The following is a 16,455-nucleotide window of genomic DNA, read 5'->3' as shown; positions in this document are numbered from 1 at the left end:
TACAGTACAGAAAATACAAATGGTGCAATGTATTTAGAGAACTTGAATGACATATGTTAACAGCTGCAGCTTCATATAACTGTGCATCACTGCAATCATACACTCAAGCTCTGAGCATTCTTCCCAGACTGAACACTTGTGATCTGTTTGAATAGAAATGATTCACCCAGGATTTTGGAAGAAAAGCAAAGAGGCTGAAGTGAGTTACTCACAAATTGTTCCTGAAGAGGCAAATAATATAAGGTCAAAACTTTTCAAACCAGTTATGAATACTGCAGCAAAACCCCCATTAACCTACAAGCATGCTTTGGGTGGTGTGCTGGATTGGTGTATGAAGAACTGAGTCTCAAATTTTCTTTTTGCCAGGGAATGTCAAAAAGACTCAAGGACGTTGCACTGAAGTCTCAGTGAAAGTTAACCAGCATCCTACACTTTTAGGCTTCTTAACACATTCCAGTGCCTCTGATTTCTCTTTCTTCCCCTACTATTCCTGACTATTTCTCTGTGCTTTATTTTTTGCACCAGATCTGCCAAGGATATCACCTACATTTCTTCTTGTATCTCCAAGATTGCAAATGAGAAGCTGTAGATCAATCCAGCTGACTCTCATGAGTAATCTTTACCTTTTAAACCAGTTGCTGTGATTTATTTTATTTTATTTTATATTTTATTTTATTTTATTTTATTTTATTTTATTTTATTTTATTTTATTTTATTTTATTTTATTTTATTTATTTTATTTTTATTTTTATTTTTATTTTTTTTTTCCAGGACAATACAGGGAAATGTTCACTTCAGATGTATATGTTAAGGCCTGAAATACCTTTGGCCTAACTTATCCCTTTCATTGAAAATATGTCTCAACCCTTTTTTGGAGCTTGTAGACAAGACTACCTTAAGCCAATAAGTACCACAAAAGCCATCTGGTACCTGACTGGTCAACTGAAGATTGTGCAAATTTTAAAATAGGTGAAGTCTTCTCTTTGAGTGCTATTAGGTGAGTTAAATGCCTCAGTCTCTACGTATGGATGTGGGCATGATAAACGGCTGTTGTGCAGGAAATCAGTGTGTAGTACTGTAGCTTCTCAGGAAAATTCCACATATGCTCTACTGTGTTGTGTTGGCAAGACTCTGAATTAGCATGAAGAAAGGGCACGTTGCTCACTGTGCTAGCACATACGATTAAAAAACAGCAAGACAAGTAGCAATCTCTCACTAGAGATTTAAAAATCACTTATTTAGAAAACTGATGCTTCCAAATCGCTGAGCCAGTTAAACAGTCCACAGGGAAAACTTGATCTTATTATAATCTGTATTACTAACTACTCTGCTATTGTAGCTCAGAATTTGCAGATATTCTGGATACCTTCCATAACCCATATCCCTATCAATCTGTAGAGGCCAGTTTTCTTTTTCTCTTTTTTCCTTCTTAATTTAAAATGCATTTTCCAAATATTCCTACTGCTTTTCATATTAATCTTTAAGGGTCATACAATGTATAAAGCATTAAAACACTCACTTTCTGTACTAATTTATTGTCACTTACTGACAAGAATGGAAACACGAGCTGAGCTACCTGTTTATGCAAATGCTAACAACAGTGTGGTTGTTTCTGAGCAGAAGCATGAGTTATCAGATAAAAGCAGAGGTATCAAAACAGTTATACAGTTTTCCCTGACTTCCGAAACATTACTGGCTTCCTATGATGAAATCTCTGTAGCTCTTCTGATCTACTTTTTCTCTCTGTTGTTTTGGTTTTAATGGCTGCTCTGCTTTTCTGATATACTTGGTTACAGTAATCTTTTAGAGTCGTTCTTTAGCCTCATGGGTTATTGAAATTGAATTAATTATTGCAAAGTGCTGTAACAGAACAGCAGTAATGTTCTTTGAGCTGTGTATAACACCATATCCCCATATGGTTGAGTTTTTTAATAAACTCATCTTCACCTCATATATCAGTTATCACAGCTGTTCAGAAACCAAGTTTCCACACGCAACTCTTGCACAAACATGAACATGGTTTGTCCAGTTTAAGTAACTGCACTGATATACATCAAAGAAAGGTGAATAACGGTTGTGCATATAGGTAATTTTAATCCATTCCATTTTTAAATACCACAATAAATTTAATTTTCACAATAAATTAAATAGCCATATTCAGTTTACAAAATAGAATTACTTAGTGTGAAACCAGTATTTACAAACATTGTACACTATGTACATGATGTTTGTCTTTGTCAACACTCAATCATAGAAGAAAAAGTTGTTTGACTTTTTTTTTGACACATGATTGACATGCTACAAGTGACACTATGGTCCATACAATAAAACAATAGTGCAAACTCACCACAGGAACTCCAAACCAATGTAGTTTAATGAGATATTAATTTCAAATAATAAGAAAATAGTACTATCCACTCTCATTGTAAAAATTCAGCATGGTATTTAAAGTGTCAGTATTCCTTCAGCAATACACATACCAAATATAGCCTGAATATTATGCTTTCTTACAGCTTCACAGACTTTTGACATGAATTTGTATGACATAAACTAAAATTCTGCTTAGATCAATAAGTATGTCACATAAACACTTCAAGCAAGAGGAACACTGACCCTTTTAATGGTGTTGGACTTTATTTCCCTAAGTACCTCTTTGTCCTTTATTAGTATAGCTTAGAAGATGCAACTATGCTGACGGTAAATTAATGTTAGTTACTATTCTGTAGAAAAAATTGATCCCACTGTATATTTGGTCACACACTGCATATGTACACGTATGCATGAAAAACATTACTTTGATACTATGTCAAAAGTGCATATTTTAGTAGAGACATTACTGCATGCCTCAGATGCATCCGAAAATGTTGCATGAAGTTTAGGTCAGGGCCAGTTAAATGTCCTCCCAGTGATCTGGTAAAATTTTTGATTAAAAGGATGAAAGAACTTGCGCAATTTGGTAATGACAGAGGTGTCCACCTCTGGATGAATGCGTCCCTTGCTACCTGCCAGGCACTTATTAAAGACAATGTTAAATCGCAAGCAATAAAACCCTCTGGTGGCATTGAAGTATAAATTGTACTGACTTATCCTCGGAGGAAGATTTAGGAACTTCTCGACCATCTGGAGTTCCGGCAGTGGTTCTGTGATGAGCCGGTCTCCATCTACGATATGAAACTGCTCAATTGGGAAATATTTTAACCATCTTTCCAGGTGTTTTGTGTAGATGCTGGTTCTCACTGCCTTATACTTAGTGTTCACTTCACAGGTATTAGGATCAATAGCCAGCTTTTCAAATTTGTAGTAAGTTTTGTTCTTTCTTTCCTTGCCTTCCAGCACCTGAGTGTAATCAGAAATAGCTCTTGTGGTGGGTTCCCTGACAATGATCAATAATTTGATAGACGAGTTCATTTTGTAAATCCTTTCAGGTACTTCCTCAGTGATAAAATATGCAGGGCTTTTCTCAATTGTTATTTGATGAGGGTAAGAAAAAGGCATTTTTTTCCGGTACCACTCAATCCCCTTGGCATAGTTCTCATCATTGTCAAAGAAATGAATCTCTTGAGAAGCTTTGACCACTGCAGGGTGAAGATTCAGCATCTCTAACAGTGCACGTGTGCCTCCTTTCCTCACTCCAATGATGATGGCCTTGGGAAGCTGCTGAACCAGATTGTGCAGTCGTATTTGCTCCTTTGTGGCATTGCCCTTACGGAACTCATGGAGTAGCCCTCGCTTGAACTGCAGAGCTCGCAGCGGGATTTCATCCTGGCTGCGGGGTCCAAATCGACCATCGATGGGGCAGAGGGGTTGCAGTCTGCAATCAATGGAAAAGATATTTGTAAACAGAGGGCAGCTCTTAAGGTAAGATCACAGTGCTCACAGAAACCTTTTGCAATGTGGTGTCTTTCAACTTGTATTTTATTCCGTCGGAGATTAGTAATTAGTGTAAACAATTTGTTTATTTATTCTGTTATTTCACTGTGTTCTGGTTGAGTCCCTGCTTCTTCTACTGTTCTGCTCAAACGAATGCTTATTACTGTTCTTTGAGCTTCTTGAACCTTACCTCGCTTCTCACATTACTGATTGGTTTGAGGTTGCTTCAGCAGCTTTTAAAGCATTCTAAGATGAGTTTTATTTGGCCATTTTGATCTGAAAATCTAGTTCATCTAAGTCCTATTTTTCCAACACTTGATCTATTCTAGCCTGAGTTATTTCCTGTTACTTCCCATTGTGCTGTTGACTTAAGTAACTGTTGATCCAGGGTTATCTCTTTTAGTGAAAAGGAGCAAAGGGGATCAAAAATATCTTTCAAGGCATCACCCCTCAATATTTTCAATCCTGTATATAGTATACCCAGTATTCCTGGGACGTAACCAGAAAGACCAGGATTCTGAAACAGACATGATCAGCAGAGGCACAGAAAGAAGACAGATTTTCAAAAATACATTTATTGCATCATTACAGATATTGTTTTCTTATCATCACTTGTGCTTCTTCTCACTGAACCTATCTTTGTGTTTTACTCTATTTTCTCTATTGCTCCTGCATGATGTTTGCATTACTCTTTTGTATTTACCTTCAATTATTTCACATATTTTCTACTATTCTAATCCTTCCTTCTCATATATCATGTCAACAAATGTAAGAAGTGATTCATTAAGAGAAGCTTTTAAATTTTGCAACAACAAAGCCTTGAATAAGCCCACACTTTCACTGCCAAACAGTGCTTTGGTCATTAAACAAGCCAGTGTTACACTGAAGATGAAACAGGTATGTAGAGAGAGTTTCCAAAGTCCAACAGAAAAAAATGTCAATTAATTTGTAGAGCCATGATCTCAAAAATTAAAGATATGTAAGAACAAAGGTTGCCTAGGCAATTTTAATATGAGCTTGCTGTGCATATATATTATGATACTGTTTTTAAATTACATGACCACATGCTATTATTTTTCACAGGACCCCCTGCCTCAGCCGGTATACCAGATGGGCAGTGCTCATTAATAGCTGTTTAGGTATTCAGTATTTATTCTGTTTCCTCAGTATGTGGCCTTCATTCATTTACTGTATATTATTCAAACCCTGCTTTCAGGACAGAATCATTTATTTTCTTTTTGGCTCTTCCATCCATCACTGCCTGTTGGAGTCTCTAATTTGACACTGATGCTAGGACAATGAATGGCTGGGACAAAGTAAAAAGGTTAGCTCCCAGCTGACCCAATAACTGTTTCCTTCACTATCTCAATGCTGAGATATACTCTGCCCAGACAGATCTGAAGAAACATCCCAGGTGAGTTTGCTGGGTTCACATGAGCTTTATCTAAGTCCTGCACACTAATGACAAAGTGTTAGGAGAAGTGAGTTCCTGTTGTCATTTCTTTTTTTAAGTTTCCACTCTTTTCTCCTTGTTTTTTGCTGTCTACAAAGTAAGATCCTGATTTGGTCACAAAAACTGTATTATTGCAACGCTGACTCAAACTTGGCAGTAAAAAGAGAACCAAACCAAACCAACCAACACAACAAACAAAATGTCTGAAAACAGTATTTTAACTTGACAGTGGCACAATTTAGGCTATGGTGGGACTGCTAAGAGACATTCTGCAGTAAGGAGGTAAAAGTTACTAGCATAAAAAACAGAAGCTGCAATCCCTCTCTCTGTTCTGCTCTTCCATCTCCTTCTGTGTATTTGTGATTTGTTTTCAAGCAAAAATGTTCCACAACAGCAGTTCCAGACACATCTCAACTAATTTTATCTCTTTTCCTCAAAAAGATAGCACTGCCTTCAGTATAACACAACAGCTTGTCAAACAGGGTTGTTTCCTTTAAAAGTAAACAAATATTCAAGATATCCTCTAGCCTGAGAGAAAGACTGAATGTTTTTAAAAGTCCTTCCTCAACACTTTACATTCCATTACAATTTCCTGTTACTTCTCCTCTCCAAACAATACAAATATCCTATAAAAGATCATGACTGTCTCAAGACTAATCAGGATGTCACATCTTGGTAGCTGAATCCTAATATGCAGCTGTTTACTACATTGATATTTTTGCTTTTCTGAGTCTTCTTCTTGAGAAAATCCAGTGTAGAGCAGTTCATCTCAGAATTATATATTTCTGACAAGTAGCTAAACAGCTAAAAGACAGCTGGGCAATCTTAACAAGTAGTGATGCTGCATGCAGTTTCTCTGCTGATCCAGAATGGTTGCTAATTTGCTTCCAAAGCAGATGTCACAGTGATAAAATGCTACAAGCCTGGTTCCAGGAGTTCAAAACATCAAAATTGGGTATGGAGACTCCCTGTAATTCCAATGAGAAAGTTAAACATTTTGAAGACACACACAGATTTCCTCAGAATTGTTAAGGACAAACCTTTGTGAAGTAGCTCTGTTCATTTGTGATCGGAAAGACCGGGACCTTCTCTGTGGGGAGGTACTTAGCTTATAAGACTTTATGACTCAGTGAATCAGGTAAGCTATTGTTAATTTCCTAAGGGAACTCAAATAATTCCTGAGACAACCCCTGCAATGAGAAATGCCCAGATCTCTTGTTCAAGTTTAGCTTGGGTTATAGTGTAGCAGAATATTTCTGGTCTGTTCATCTGTCTTATGCTTTCTAAGCATTCTTTCTCTCTTTTTTTCATAATGAGTCCAAATAAAGGGTTTCTTTTTGGCAGCACGGTATTTTACACTTTGAGTAATGGAAGAAAATGAAACAGGGTTTTACTTCCAGTGGCAACATTATGTATATGAAAATGGTGGAATTCAGTGCCTCAGGAGGTCAATGAGTCAAATATTGTGGCAAGATAATTTTATGGCCATCAGTAAATTCTGAAGATGTGCAAGCATAGGTAATAGCATAAGGTTAATTAGATTTTATGCCTCCCTGTATAAAACATGCCATTTCAGGAACTAATACGGAATTCTGTGTCCATTTCCAGAATCTCTGTAGTCACAGTGAAGTTTCCACCTCTGAAGCATTAGAGATATTTCTACCACCAGGGGAAGAAAACTAAAAATCTTGGGGCCTAATTAGCAATCCATTTAGTCCTAGTTGACAACATGGTCTCTCTCTTCTTCTGAAACTGGGTTATACAACTGAAGAAGGCAGCTATTGACCTGAGATGGAGTACAGTGGATGCCAGATATTGTAGTGTTATAGTTCTGAACTCAACTAATATTTTTCATCATTTAAAAGAAGATCACTAAAGCAACATCAGTGCACAAAAGCTATTTACCAGTTTCTGGAAATCCTGAAGTCTTCATTCATTCTTTCAAAACAGTCTTTTCTACCCTGTCTTTGTACAGAGCCTATCAGAGCAATCTTGGACCACTGTGAAGGTGGCAGAAAGAGAATGGACACTGTGAGTAGCACCACTGTCACACTGTCAGTAACCAGTCAAAAATTAACCTGATCAAAAGTACCAAATACTTTTTGATTTCCTCTCCCAGATTTTCTACTGCTTCCCAGGAAATCACTTGCAGAAGCAACCTTTTCATTTGGCACTTTCAACTCCAGAAAATACTGGCTAATTAATGTAGCTAAAAAATTTTCAAGCCCTGCAGCAATCTTTCAAATGAAATAGTATTTAAAACTTGACGAGCTACTCTGCAGACTCATACTTAATTTTAACTGCCACTGTAGCACATTAATTGCTTGCTCATAAATTTAGAAGTATGATGTATAAATATATCAAAACTGTTTTGCTGAAAGTAGAGGTCAACACACAGATGTGCAGAGACAAAAAAATGAGCTACACTAATGATATTTTTACAGGATGTTGTTTTATTTCTTCTCTGAAAATAAGTGACAATGTGCTTAGAATGCAAATAGACAGACAGAAATGCTTTGACAGGGATGACCTGCAACTTTGTTTTCCTATTCCTATTCTACAGAGGGAAGGAAAGAATAATGAAAATCAGTTGTAGAGTGGTTGGTCTATACATGAATAGAAGCTAAAAAATGAAAAAAGAAATAGATTCCCTAAAGAAAAGCTTGTGCAATCTGAGTTCATTTGCAATTACGAGAGTGGCTAGTGAACAACTTACCTATCCAAGCTCCCAACTCTGGCAACTAGATATAGGAGACTTCCAATAGCAAGGCTGCCTAGCACAAAGAGCTTCTGTCTCAGCAACACCTGCTGTTTGAATAGCATGGCCCTCCATCAATCTTCAGGACTTCTTCAGTCTGCAGAGAGAAGAACACATAAAGCTCTCATCAGTAAGAAATATGCAGTGTAATGTTAAGTAACAGGTCTTCCATCAGTTGCAAATGACTGAGTCACATTGCCAAAAATCTTTTCAAACTGTAAAATTAGAAGTTAAAACTTTGTTTACTACTCTTTTTCCCACATGGCAACACCAGGCAGTGTATCTGGGCTAGAGAGAGATAATTCTGAAAGTAATGGTTCTGCTCCATAAATCAGGGATATCAAAAACCTACAATGCAGGGTTTGGCTTTGTAGACTTGTAATAACATCAGTCACTGGGCTTGCAGGTCTTGTATCCACAGTGTCTGTGACCTGCTTACCGTGTTTCTTTTATATTATTAGAGAGTAAGCTGAACAGAAATAAATTTATTTCCTGATCTGTGCCAGCAAGCTTCTGGTGGCAGATCTGTTAAGTGTGCAGCTAGGATGGACACAAGGAAAATTTTAAGAGTAGTACAAACGTAAATGTGTGATGCGTCTTATCAGGTCTCATTGTGTGTCATTTTAGGTTGTTCTGTGGAGAATTCCTTGAACATGATTTCAGCAACAAAGATGGACTTACATTTCCTTTTATAATATGTGCCAGAGACTACTAAATCCATTTGGTTTGCTTGAGAGAGTGAATTTTCTTCATAATATCTCATAGAGTGATATGTTTTAAATTTTTGATGAAAACAATCCTGTTAACACACTGATATTTTGACTGTTGCAGAGCAGAGCTTACACTAAGGACTTTCCAGGTGCTTGTTACAGCAGAGGAAAACCCCGGTATGAAGCTGCAGTCAGCTTCCTTCCTGAAAAATGATGGATATTCCTTTTATAAATAAAATACATGAATTTTTGAGTTGTGAGGAAGAGTTCAGATGGTGAGCCAGGGTAGATCTGCAGCTCACCAGTCTTTCCTTCCCAGCACTGATCTTTCCACATTAGAGTAGCTGACATTATTCCCCACTTAATTTCTATTTTCTCTTCTATCCCTAAGCCCACTATCGTCCCAACCCTCTGCCATGGTCAGGGCTGCCACCCCCCATCTGAGGCTGTCCAGAACCCTATTCAACCCGGATCTGAGCACCTCCAGGGACGGAGCACCACAGCTTCTCTTGGCAGATTGTGCCAGGGTCTAACTACCCTCTGAATAGAGTTTCTTCCTGACAACCAGCCTAAATCTATCCTCTTTTACTTTAAAGACATTTCCCCCTGTTCAATTACTCACTCTCTGCTCACGTAAAAAGTTGATCCCCTTTTTGTTTTTAAGCTCCCTCCATGTACTGCAAGGCTGCAATGAGGTCTCACTGGAGCCTTCTCTTCTCAAAGAGGCCAAAACCCTCCTCATCACAACCTCCCTCCAGGAACTTGTAGAGTGCAATGAGGTCTCTCCTGAGCTTTTTCTTCTCCAGACTAAACAATCTCAGCTCCTTCAGCCATTCCTCATAAGATTTGTGCTCCAGACCCCTCAACAGTTTTGTTGCCCTTCTCTGGACATGTTCCAGGGCCTCAATGTCTTTCTTGTAGTGAGGGGACCCTGAACACATTACTCTAGGTGCAGCCTCATCACTGCTGAGTACGGGGGGGATGATTACCTCCCTGCTCCTGCTGGAGGTAAAGGTGTGACAGATATGGCTGTCCATTGATAAACAGAGCCTGCAAATGTTTCTTTGCCCTGCCCATGGTGTTAAATTTTTGTCCCAGGAAACTCTCACAAGACTCTATTGTACAGTTTGAAAACCAGCACAAGCCCAAAACTGTACAGTCCCAAAAGTCAGTATGCAGGTGAGATGAATGGTATGGATATAAATCAATCCATAATGGTTGTCACCGGGATGGTAGAATAGTCAGTTTCAAGCACACTTCTTTTACTGCTACAGAGAAAGCCTTTGTAAGTCCACCCCCATCATCTCTACCATGCAGCACTGAAGCCTTGAGTCTGGCTGAATCTGTGTCACTCCTGGTGTGCTAGCAGCTATAGTAACTCTTTATACAGGCAGGTCATGGCTGTATACATACAGAACAACTTCCTTTTCACATGTATATATGAAGCTCTACAGTAGGAATTTTTAGGTAAGATCCTTATTACAACAAGAATCATATAAAACAGAATAAAAGGAATTTACAATATAAATATTAAGACAGAGTAAGTATCATACCTTAAAAATAAATAAAGAACAAAGATAGAGAGAGATTAAGTGATTTGTTTAAGGTCACAGAGAAAATCTACAGTACAAGTGGAATTCAATTTGAGATATCTATGTTCCTGTCTAGTGCCCTAACTACGTGATAAAATTCTATCTTTTTTTAGTATTTTTTAAATGAATCTTATAATTTAAGAAAAATGCACATATGCTGTTTCTCTGTGCTGATACACAGCTGCTGTTTATTGTCTTAATTATTTAATTAAAAAAAAGAGGTTGGGAAAGAAATCATAATGACAAAGATACAAAACTTTCATAGTTTTCCAGGTTAAAATCCTTCAGTGCTGCTTTTTCTAAATAATAGTATCTTGTCAGTGTTATTCGTTCTGAACTTTCTTTCTCACAAAACATATACAGACCTCTCTACACGAAACTAAAGTGTTGGCAGCATGTTCTCCCTCATGCATACCCTCAGACTCCTGTTAATTCCTGCCTGCAGGTCTCCTTGAAGCTGTGAAGGTCATCAGGCCATAATGAAATCAAATTAAAGACAAAATGAAAGACAAACTATTTTAGGAATTAGATTCCACAAGGTCTTATTCCCTCCATATTCAGGTGTGCAGTATAATTCAGTTAAAGAAGAGAAAAAAACCAGACAATCATGTTTGCACTGTGTATGTATTTATGTGTATTTCCACGTATTGAAAACTTTTTGACAAAATAACAGGTATTGAACACTCACTGGAAATGCATATGCAACATTATTTGTTTGCTTATGTAATTTTTGTTATCACTTTCAGCATCTAATTTAACATCTAAGAAGAAAGTATTATTCTTGTGAGATTCTGGCTAATATAGCACCTTCCTCAGATTTTAGTTGTTTCCATAAAACTAAATTTAGAAAAGAAAAAAAAAAAAATGTATTTCAGCTTCAGAAAGGCTACATTTTACCATAAACGTAGAGACAGAGGAGAGGACAGAACTGTTTAGGCCATGGGGTTATGTGCAACCAGAATGCGATTAAGGTGAAGGCCCCTAAGGCAGAAATGTTGCTGAAGACTAACACATCGGATGGAAGAAATGAAAATTTTGGGACACATTATAGGCTGCACAAAGTTTACCATAGGGAATATGCACTTTTAAACTTAATAAGAAGCTGGAAGGCAAGATAAAATGTAATCCAAGGTGACAAGATTTTAGCAGTTATTTGAGGCAAATAAGGGTTTTAGTTTTGGAATTTTACTCTCTGTTATGGACCATGACTGAACTGACACACCAGCTTCTGAGCAGCAGGAAAAGGCTTGGGGAAGCATCTGGCAGAACTGATGCTGAATGTGGAACATTCTACCAAAGGAGACAACAGCATACTGCTGTGCAGTCCAGTGGGCTTACATCACAAATACCTGTCTTGAGTAATCTAATTAAATATGCAAATACAAGATGAAAGTATCTTCCTGGATACGCAAGAGGTAATCTACAATGAATAAGAACAACATAATTCACAATGTAGAACTTGTGATTTCTAGAAATGCAACTGTATGCAGTATCATGTAAAGAAAAAAAATAGGTAAGCTACTTCATGAATTGCAGATGAACAGCTGATCTAACTTGTTATATTAATATAGTTGTGTCAAATAAATAAGTTTCATTAGTGTACTGATACGAATTCATCATCCAAACCCATTTACCATGGAGGAATACAGGTGAGAAGAAGGTGTTTGTTGAATGAATTGCCACGAGAACATAGTGAATAAGATCATGTAGAACTATAATGATAATACCAACAGAAAAACAGATTCACTTTTCTTGGAGAGGTGATTGTGGGTAAAGGAAAACATTGCATGTGCTGGACAAATGGAGTAAATTTTTCATGAACTCCACAAGTTAGTTTTATTGTCAAGTTAAGTCAAAGCCAAATTAAGTTCCAATTAAAGATGGAAAATATGTGTAAAATCAAAAGCCTTATCAAGACTTATCAGATATGTATTGAAGTGAAAGGAATGTGCTAGGGGAGGCCATGCTGACATAATCAAGCAACAGCATCATTCACTCTGGTGGCTGTGAAGGACCTGAAGTGACAAGCCAGATGAACGAAAGGAAAGAGAGGAAAATGAGTCTCATCACAACAGATATCAATTAGATTGAAGAAGATTTATGGCCTAAGTGTGATTTTAAGAAGCAGAGATCCCATGTTATTTCAAAAAATCAAATTCAGGACTTTCAGAATTTTTTTAAGTACCAAGACAGAAACTCAGTGGCACTGAAATGGATGGACATCTGTGAGAAGGAAGCAATTATGCCCTTATATGACACTATACCACATCACTGACTAAATGAACTAAAATTTTTGTGACTAAGTCAAAATCCTATTTCACTGGCTAAATTAAATGGGAGAAGATGGAAAAACAAAAATACAAAAAAACAAATAACGTAATTGATAATGATACCACCACTGACAGAAGTTTGAATTTGATAATATAACAAGTTTTCCAGAAAAGCCGAACCCCAAAACGGTTGCTGTACTCACTCATCCCAAATAAATTGACAGGGAGACAGAAAAAACACCAGAATGTTATTTGAAAATGATCAGAAGGAAATTTTCTGACACAGATAGCAAAGAATAGAAGGTCCTACTGATAAATGAATGAAGTGTGGTTGATTATGGAGAGAAGTATAAGAAAGCAATACTTAAATCTTTGATAAACAGAGTATTGAGAGAGAGTGCTGATGGAGTGATGTGGCAATCGAAGTCATAGGAAAAAATCATAGGAAACTATGCACAAGGAAGACTGAAGAAATAATAACTAGGATGTTGTGTTTTTTAAAAATTGAATTTATCAATGAATTAGCTTAGATTATTTTTGTTTTACACACCAGCAGGGGTCATCTGCTGACCAACAAATATTTGTCTTCATGCGTTGCATACATATTTTTGAATTTAGGTGGAATTCAAACATAGTGACTGAGAAAACAAGTCATGGAGCTCATCGCGCAGCACTTTTCTATTTCTCTTGTTTCTGCATTATGTCTTACAGTTTCTTGCGTTTCTTGCTGTGAGTAAAACTCACATAAATCAATCACTTAGACTTCATCTGTGAATGGAAAACAAGGTGGTTGGGAAAGGAGGGAATTTATCCCTGAAAATGTGTGCTTCAGCTCTTCAGTTCATGATCTTCATACTACGGCAAGAAAAGCATCTTAATCCTGATCCTCCTGTAGTTTCCTCCATCTCCTCCTTTCCCATGTGCTAGTTTGCTATTAAAAAGTGTCAAGTAGTAAGGATAAGATACACATCCTCTGCATTTTTTTCCCAGTACCTACTCACACAGGTTAATTACAAGAGGGGTAATTCATTATGTGGAGAATATTAAAAAGATGCAAAAATCACGATAAAGCAGAACGTGACTTTTTATTAGAGAAAGGATTTTTCATTCCTACAATCACTGAATAGCCTAAAAACTGGTAGAATTTATCCCCTTTTTTTCTTTTTTTTTTTTCTCTCTAGCATAAGTACTACTGAGTGAGATGGGATGAAATAACATTTGAACACATTTCAAGGCCTGAAGGAAGAGAAGATGGAAAGCCTTTCACTACAGGGAACAAGTTCACAGATTCACTTAAATGTCTCTGCCTTCTAAGCATGTCCTTTTCTCCTCGTAACTTATACTGACTGAAACAGTAGAGCAGAAAATGTCAGCAAAGATGACAGAAAACAGTAGTGGTTGCAGATAAACTCTAACATGAAGATTTCCTAGAATCTTATGCCACTGCTGTGACAATAACTTAAAAATACCTTTTCCTATCTGCTATTGTAGAGTTTTGACATTTACAACTGCCGTTAAGCCTCCCTCAAAGCCAGTTCTTTGTATAATGAAGTGGTAATATATGCTTTGTCTAGAATGGCTGCCTTGCTCTGAAAGACCATCCACAGAATCAACACTTATATGCATAACTTAGATAAGAAAACACATGCTCCTTTGGAAAAAATCAGCACACTATTAGTACTGAAGGATAGCATTTGTGATTTGTATCCCTAGCCCCTTGTGGTTGACTTGCATGTTACACCTGGATATCTGATCCCCATAGAAAATGGTATCACTTAATTCTAGGTATCTCAGTATTCATTTACATGTAGTTTCACTATACCTAGACAGTGTGCCAAATGACAACAGTACAGAAGCCTGTAAAGAGCTCTTAGTCTCCCTTATTTCTCAGTCTGACCTTTTTTCTTTATTATTTTCATTTTTTAGTCTTAATGAAGGACATCAAACAAAGTGGTGATAGGAGGGAAGAAACAACTCCAAAGCTGGCTATTGCCTTTGCACAGCCCTTTGCCAAGCAGATTTGCTGCCAGATTGTCTGGGTAGTTAGGAATCTCAGACGCTCTGATGCCCTTGAGGTCTCAGACACAGCTGCTTAGGAAAACTGCTTTATTGCATCTGAGCTCGTAAGGCAGGCGGTTGCATTCTGCTGAAAGATGACTAGGCTACCATGTTCCATGCTTAGCTACAGTGCTCCAGGAACACTTCCAAGTGCATAGATGTTAATAGGATTTCATTAGTTCAAAATACATGTGCCTGTCTCCTTGCCAGCTTCCTGGCTATATTACCCGGCACTGCTCTTCATGGAGTACAAGATTAATCTGATAGGGTTAACCCTTTTCTTCAAATTAATGGCATTTCCTCAGCAACTCTCCTCTTTTTCTTCTGAAATGATAACCTTTCTTTTCTGCTTCGTTTCTCAGGAATGTTGTAGCCGATGACAGTGAGTTAGGAAACCTGTGGAACTGTATCGCTGACTGTGGAAATCTTATAATAGATACTAATTTTACACTCCTCGTAAGAGAATACCATCCTCATCTCCTCCAGCTGGCATTATGGCAGCTGAAACTGAAAACAGCAATCAAAGGCAAAAAACAAGGTTTGAGGAGCAAAAGACAGTAAAGTGGAAGACAGAGGAGTAATGACTGCAAAAGTTGAGAAAGAAATCATAAAAGGAGGCCAATAGCACTGTTAAAATAGCAGTAAACTGTTTTTTGTTGTTGTCACTGTTTTCTTTTTTGTTTGTTTGTTTGTTTTTAATTCCATCCGGGAAAGAGCAGAATAATATTATGAGTCCTCAGAATGTTAAGAAGATATCCAGAGCTAATTTCTGGCCTTCCTTTAGAATACCACATTTGTCATGAACAGTGTTAGTGCCATGAATGGGATGTAAAAAAGGCAGAGTTGTATTGCTTAGTATGACACAGGGTAGAATAAAATTACAACTTTTCATACACTTATAACCTTAAAAAGTTCTTTTCCACTACTTTGAGTTGCACTTGTAGTCTATTACACTTTTTTTTTTTTTTTTTTTTTCCCCCACCATACTGGAAAAATTGCCATTTCCCAAATAATTTTGTATCTGAAATTAAACATATGAAAAACTCTTTGGAGATTCTCTCATTAACTGCAGACTGGTAGACAATTTTAACTAACTCTCCTCTTAGGTATTACAGTAGCAAAATCCAGATGGCTTCCTGCAGCTCCCCTCAGCAACATTTTGTGTGATTTTCCTTTAAAAACGCAAAACTGAATTGCATGTAAAACATTACAAGGAGTGAAAAGCATTGATGGGGAAACTAACAGCAAAAACTTATTCAAGCTGCAAATATATTTTGCTGGTACATTGCATTTTCAGTAAAAAAAATACCACCTAAGTAGATTTTCCCCATGGATTTACTCCCCAGTGAAAAAAAATAAAATAAAAATTCCAGTGTATGAGGTAATACATATACACATGCATGTGTGTCTATAGGAACATGTTATCAAAAATAATTTATGCATTTCTTTGCAGCCAAATCTTTGTCCGTGCGTTCCACGGATAGATGCATTGGCCTTAGCGACAGTGTTGCCAATCCCTATGCTATGTGCAGTGGGTAATACCTATTGCCTGCACATCAGTGTCTTGCTCTGGTTGCTAAACTGAAGAAATCAGCAGTGAGAAAAGTCCTTTTTTTCTACGAGTGATACAAATGTCCAGGTGCAGTGAGATGTTACTGCAAAATACCACAGGACAACTGAATGTAATTTTGTTTCCTTGTGGTCCTGTTCTTTCACTTCTAAACAGTGTTGCAGATAGCATTCC

At 37.2% G+C, this 16,455-nt stretch overlaps 1 protein-coding gene across 10 annotated transcripts in view; it reads right to left on the bottom strand.

Moving 5' to 3' along the window:
• Positions 1-2,074: 2,074 nt before the first annotated feature.
• The window catches only part of HS3ST5 (heparan sulfate-glucosamine 3-sulfotransferase 5), a 185,297-nt gene continuing 170,916 nt past the window's right edge, over positions 2,075-16,455 (bottom strand). For all 10 annotated transcript variants that reach the window (XM_015858782.3, XM_015858784.3, XM_085541811.1 and 7 more), the window contains 2 exons: positions 8,040-8,178; positions 2,075-3,811 (listed from right to left, as the gene is read on the bottom strand). In XM_015858782.3, the coding sequence (XP_015714268.1) occupies positions 2,881-3,811; positions 8,040-8,146 (1,038 nt within the window). In that variant the 5' untranslated portion in view covers positions 8,147-8,178 and the 3' untranslated portion in view covers positions 2,075-2,880. The remainder of the gene's footprint in view (positions 3,812-8,039; positions 8,179-16,455) is intronic.

The sequence above is a fragment of the Coturnix japonica genome, chromosome 3 (genome assembly GCF_054131305.1).
Source record: "Coturnix japonica strain WE chromosome 3, WE-NBRP24, whole genome shotgun sequence".
NCBI lineage: Eukaryota > Metazoa > Chordata > Aves > Galliformes > Phasianidae > Coturnix > Coturnix japonica.
Note: the sequence above shows the minus strand (reverse complement) of the source record. Positions and strands in the feature narration are given on the sequence as shown.